The following is a 5,603-nucleotide window of genomic DNA, read 5'->3' as shown; positions in this document are numbered from 1 at the left end:
GGAGGAGAAGGTCAGGAAGGGGGGACACTCGGGGGAGCAGGGCCAGGCACGAAGACGGAGCGAGAGGGGCTCCCTGCACCAGTTCTGGAAATCAGGTGAGATCTGAAATGTTTCCTGCTTTTCAGCTTGATTTTTCACACTAAAATAAATATTTTCAGGAGGCAGAGGAGACGCAGGTAGCGCTGTGTTAACCCCCATCTCAACAAAGGGCGCAGCGGGGCAGGGGCGGGTGACCCCCGTAAAGGACAAGCTTACTTCGCGCTCCTCTGTGCCGGCTCTTTCTTCCCCACCAAGCCCTCCCACGGCCACCGGGCATGGCACTTACTTCTGAGGAAAATGGCTCAATGTTCCATAGCAGTGGGAGACACAGATGAGCAGGGAACATTCCAGAAGGTTTTCCCCGCCCAGGCCCCTCCCCCGGCCCAGGGATAAAGGGGCCAGCCCCGCAGCCCACACTGCTGCCCCGCAGGCCCCTCAGCCGGGCATGAAACGGCTCCTCCCGCTGACGGCCAGCCTGCTCCTCCTGGCCCTGCTCCTCCCAGGTAAAGCAGAAAGGGGGTGGTTGGCATGGGGGGACAGGCTGGGCACTGATGCTCTCCCCTGGGCAGTCTAAGTGAGGAGGGACCTTCAATTTGGATTCTCAGAAACCACGTAGGATGTCCTCGGGGATGCTGGGCTTGGCTGCCATGGGGCACTCACCATCCCGTCAGACTGACCACCAGCCCCTTCCTCCAGCCCAACTTCCCTGTTCCCCTTTGTCCACCCCCCCCCCCGCCTTCCCCCCCGCCCCCAGGTGCACAGCTCAGTGCACCTGCATCGGCGAGTCTGGACAGACTCGAGACAGGGCCGTCACCGCCCCATGCCCACGCCCGGGGTCAGGCACAGCCGGCGCCTCCCCAAGGGCCCTGTGTCCCTCCGTGCTTTTCTTCTCTTGTGTCGGCTCTCCCGGCCCTCTCCCCTCCAGAGCTGCTGCTGGGTGTGAAGAGCCGCGGGTTTCCTCCCTCACAGGACCGTCCGGAGCACAGCATGCCGGACGCCAGGGCAGCCCGGCTCCCGGGGCGCCATCCCCTGGACAAGGAGCACCCGGGTCTCGCTCATCCAGCCACCGAGTGAGGCGCAACCTCGCCCCTCGCACGGCCCCCTTCCCGGGTGAGTAGGCGGCTGCGCTCCAGCGGGACGCGTCCCTGTCAGCCCATGGCCAGTGGTGCCGGTGGGGGCCTCGCTCGGCCCCTCGGAAAGTCCCGGGGGTCGGCCCCTCCCCTAGGCCCCTTGCCCAGAGGCCTCGAGTGGGGAGTGTGGAGACTCCCCGAGGCCAGGCCCATCCTGCCACTTCTGCAAGCCCCGACTTGCCCCAGAGAGAAGCCAGAGGCGAGGTGCTGACACCCCTCCGGCAGCTATTCTGGGGCAGCTCTTCTGGGGCCTGCGTCTCCTCACGGGCAGTGACCGCCTGTGTGTGCCCGCGCTCCCCAGGGCGCTCGGAGGGCTTTGTGTGATGAGTAGAGAGGCAGACACCCCCGAGAGTCAGAGACCGGCCCCCCGCCTCGGCCTGCAGGGTCAGAGCCCTGAGTGAACGGGCCAGAGTTGGGGGAGAAGTTGAGAGGCACCTCCTGCTGGTCAGCTGCAGCGGGCACCCCAGCAGGTAAGGGCCACTTGGGAGGCTTCCCCATCTGGGGGTGAAAGGAGGGGCTGAGGCTGCTTTTGGGGATTCTGCATTTCTAGGGATTTGGGGGAGAATGCACACTTGTTCTGTGGTCCGGATCAGGGGCTCATCTGGGCGCTGCCGCGGGTCCCGTTGAAGAGGGACGGTCAGACGCCCCTGTCCCGTGCCTCGCTGTGCGCTCAGCTCTGTGGCGCCGTGAGAGTCACATCAGAGCACGGACGTGTGCATGAGTAACCGTGACAGTCAGTACCTCTTCTCAGTCGTTACCCTACGAGTCATCTTGTCATGAAAAATAGTTCTAATGACTGACACTGACAGCTCACTTTTCGGAGTGAAGGTGACTTTATATTTTTTAAAGATTTATTTATTATGCATACAAGAGCTGGGGCATAGACCAGAGGTGCGGGGGTGAGAGGATTCACCAAGACAGAGCGGGGAGCAGAACGGGCGGATCTACTGAAATCCACTGCTGAGGGGGGCAGCGGGGGCACAGGAGAGGTCTGCTGCGCCGTGTGTGCCATACAGTGTGGGTAGCTCCCTGGCCGGGATTGAACTCGGGCCATAGCGTGACAGCCTGAGACTAACTGCCGGGGCTCTAGGGGTGAGGGGGAGTTTAAAGTCGGCACCAAGGATCTGATTTTTATACTATCAAAATGGTTGATGGAGACATGAGAGGTGACACATTTAAAATCCGGTTCTTAGCCAGTGTTCCCTCCACCATGCCCGTCAAGGCCAAAATGTCCATTTGGTCCATTTGAGAAGACAATGTCGGCTATTTCTCTATGCAGAACCCGAGCTGGATTACAAAGTCGTCAACTGCAGGAGAAGCGAAGGCCTGTGCCAGGAATACTGCAACTACCTGGAGACGCAGGTCGGCTACTGTCCGGGGTCCGGGGCCGCCTGCTGCGTGCACCTGTCCTGAGGCCGCCGCACCCCTCCCTGCCCACCCCACCCAAGGCCTGGCTCTTGCAAAGGGCAGGAGCCGAGGCCCCGGCAGACACCTGTGCCAGGGGGTCTGAATGGCTGGTTGTTGAAAAGAAAAACACGAAACGCACAGGATGCGAGGTGACTCGGCTCAATGCGCATGGACCTTCCCCATCACACGGCGCTGGCTGGGAGGTGTGGGCGCAATAAACCCTCCCGGGAAAGCATTCGAGTGATTTGTTCTTTTCTTTTAAAAACAGCTTTTGGGAGCCTGCTTTGTTCTAGGCACCAAGAAATGCGAAGCTGGGACCCGCGGGGATGTGGGGAGACAACATGTAAATCAGCAAAGATGAGATGACACGGCGTGTCTGACAAGGCAGGTCCGCCCCAGGCACGGAGAATATCGATGTAAGAGGACTGAGGAAGGGGCCTGGGGGAGGAGCCGGGCTTTGGAGGGCGATTAGGGGTTTGTTAAGTGAGAGAGAGGTGGAGATGCCCGGGCGCGGGCCCAGGCGCGAAGGCGTGGGGACACAAGACAGCGGCCAGCGGGGCGGCGGGGAGAAGCTCCGTCTAACTGCAGAGACAGGGACGAGTGGCCGGTGTCCGGGTGGTCGTGCAGGGTCCGCTTCGAGGCTCAAGTCACCTGTCAGCACTGATGCGGGGCTCGCGGCGCCGAGGCTGGAGCCCAGCGCTCTCTGGGAGTCTGTCCTCCATCTCAGGGGTCGCTGCGGTGACGTGGGCGTCTGCGTGCGCCTGGGGTGCCAGGGCCTGCAGGGGAGGGGAGCCGTGGGGGCCGCCCCGCAGGGTGCGGGCTCCAGGCGTGCTGGGGGGGAGACGGAAAACACATCAGGGCCGCTCAGCCGCCCGCCCAGCCCAGCCCTGGCCCGCGAGCGGGAAGCACGGCCGGCTCCCAGCCTGGGAGAAGCAGGCTCTCCTGTATAGGAGATGTGAGATGCTCTTCCCAGCGCCCTGCCTCCTCCGGGGCTAGAAGTCGCCCTCTGCAGGCGGGTGCTCCATCACCACAGCCAGAAGCCCTGCCCTGAGCACTAGACTTGCGGGGAGCAGGCCTCCCCAGAAACGCGCTTTCCACCATTTAAAAAAGGAAAAACTCCTCAGCAACTGACAAAAGTACTTCTGAGAAAAATTTGGCACGGTACGTAAATATTCCTGCTAGAGCCGTCTCTCAGCAAGCCACGGCATGTCAGCTCCAAGGCTATCCCTAGCCCCCCGGGATACAGGCACAGCCGCTCATAAAACCCCAAGATCCATGAGATGACTTTACTTTTCAAGGCGGTTGTCTGCCTTACAAATTCCGGATACAAATTTTCACATGTTTGATATGAAAATTAATTTTGAAACATAGGTTCAAAAGCAAAAACTTGATTTTAGTTTCCAGTGGCAAGACGCTGGGTGCTTCCTAATTATTTTATCTTCAAAATTACCCTGTCAGGTTGTCGCGTGACTGAAATTTTAGACATCTCTGGGGAGGACAGCCGGGTCGCCCCGGGGTCGGGGAAGGGCACACACGGGCCTCCCGCCCAGCTCCAGCCGTACCAGGAGAGAAGCCACAGGTGCCACCGTGATGGTTTATTCATCGACTGATGGACAGTCGGGTCACGTCTGCCCCTTGGGGCGTGGACTGTGACTGGCGTGTGCACAGGCTTCTGTTTGACCCCAAGGAGCACCTGCACCTTCTCACCAGCAGTGGAAGCTTCCAGAGCCTTCGTGTGCTTCCCCCATTTTGTTATAGTTGCTGCTGCCATTCTCAGGCCGTCCTGGGGCAGGTGACGTGGCTGTCTGGGGTTTCGGCCACATCTCCCTGAGCACGAATGGGCTGTGTCTCTGCAGGTGTCGTCTTTCTGCCTTGACTAGAGAGGCCTGCGGAAGTCATTTGCCCGTTTTAAAGGTGTGTTGGCTACCAGCTGCTGAGTTACAGCCGGCTTTCATTAAATACAGAAACACTTCACTGTGATCAGATGTTTGCCACCCACAGGTCCCTTCCGTCTTCCTGCTACTGTCTCCTGCCCACGGGACGAGGCAGACCAGAACAATTACTTTCTGTGTTGGGACAAATGGAGCTTTATTTGGCTCCTTTCAGCCCTGCAATTATGTGAAACTGCCGCCCTTTGACCAGCTGAGTGAGATGATCTGATGACCTTGATTTTTCAGTCCAGCTGCCTTGGGGACGGCAGACCCAATTGTCCAGAGTGTTTAAGACGTTCTTCCTTAGCAGTTATATTCTGAGTCTTGACTTGGAAGTAGATTCACATGTGAAAGAAAAAGTGGGCAATAAGCCCTGATATAATCCATTCATATCTCCCTCAGTTTTCCAACAGAGTACCCCAAATTTCCAAAGTTTGCATGAAACAGTTTCCGAACTACAGCTTCACAACTATTTGAGTAGCGGCTATAGCGCTAGATAAAAATATCCCTTCTACCTCTATCTTAATTTCTTTCTAAATAAGGTCAGTATGAGCAAGAACCGTCAGAGCCTAAAACACAACTTACCGCCTCACTGACCGAGGCCACATTTCTTTAAAATGACCCATAGCTCAGGCCTCCCTGGGGGCGCAAGGGGTCAAGACACAGCCTATGAAGCTGTCCGCAGCCTCTGCAGCACGAGTTCCATCCCCGGCCAGGGAGCAGCCCACAGGGCGCAGCAGACCTCTCCTGGCCCGCCACTGCTCCCCTCAGCAGTGGATTTCAGTCAGTCTGCCTGTTCTGCTCCCCACTCTGTCTCTGGTGAACCCTCTCACCGCCCCCCCACACCTCTGGCCTGTACCCCAGCTCTTGCGTACATGAATAAATACATCTTTTTTAAAAAATGACCCACAGGTTTAGACATATACACGCTACAGTTTATGTCCAGCGGTAATCCCTGCATCTGCTAACTACACGCTCTCAGCCCTCGGAGGTGCCTTCAGAATTGTAATCACTCTTTGGAACCCCTGACCTTAGAGGGTGACCTTGTGTGGAGACCAGTTTTCCCGAGGATGGAATCAACCTGCTTGTGCCTTTT

The 5,603-nt window shown here is 58.3% G+C and overlaps 1 protein-coding gene across 1 annotated transcript; it reads left to right on the top strand.

Moving 5' to 3' along the window:
* Window positions 1-484: 484 nt before the first annotated feature.
* Window positions 485-2,582, top strand: LOC311169877 (sperm-associated antigen 11B-like; the record flags this gene model as incomplete). Its single annotated transcript, XM_084232120.1, has 3 exons — window positions 485-542; window positions 1,009-1,149; window positions 2,449-2,582. 3 exons carry the CDS (start codon window positions 485-487, stop codon window positions 2,580-2,582), a joined length of 333 nt encoding a protein of 110 aa, XP_084088246.1.
* Between the last annotated feature and the right edge of the window lie 3,021 nt (window positions 2,583-5,603).

Source organism: Talpa europaea (genome assembly GCF_964194135.1).
Source record: "Talpa europaea genome assembly, chromosome: 4".
In the NCBI taxonomy this organism is placed as follows: domain Eukaryota; kingdom Metazoa; phylum Chordata; class Mammalia; order Eulipotyphla; family Talpidae; genus Talpa; species Talpa europaea.
The sequence above is the reverse complement of the archived record's forward strand: the minus strand, read 5'-3'. Positions and strand labels throughout refer to the sequence as shown.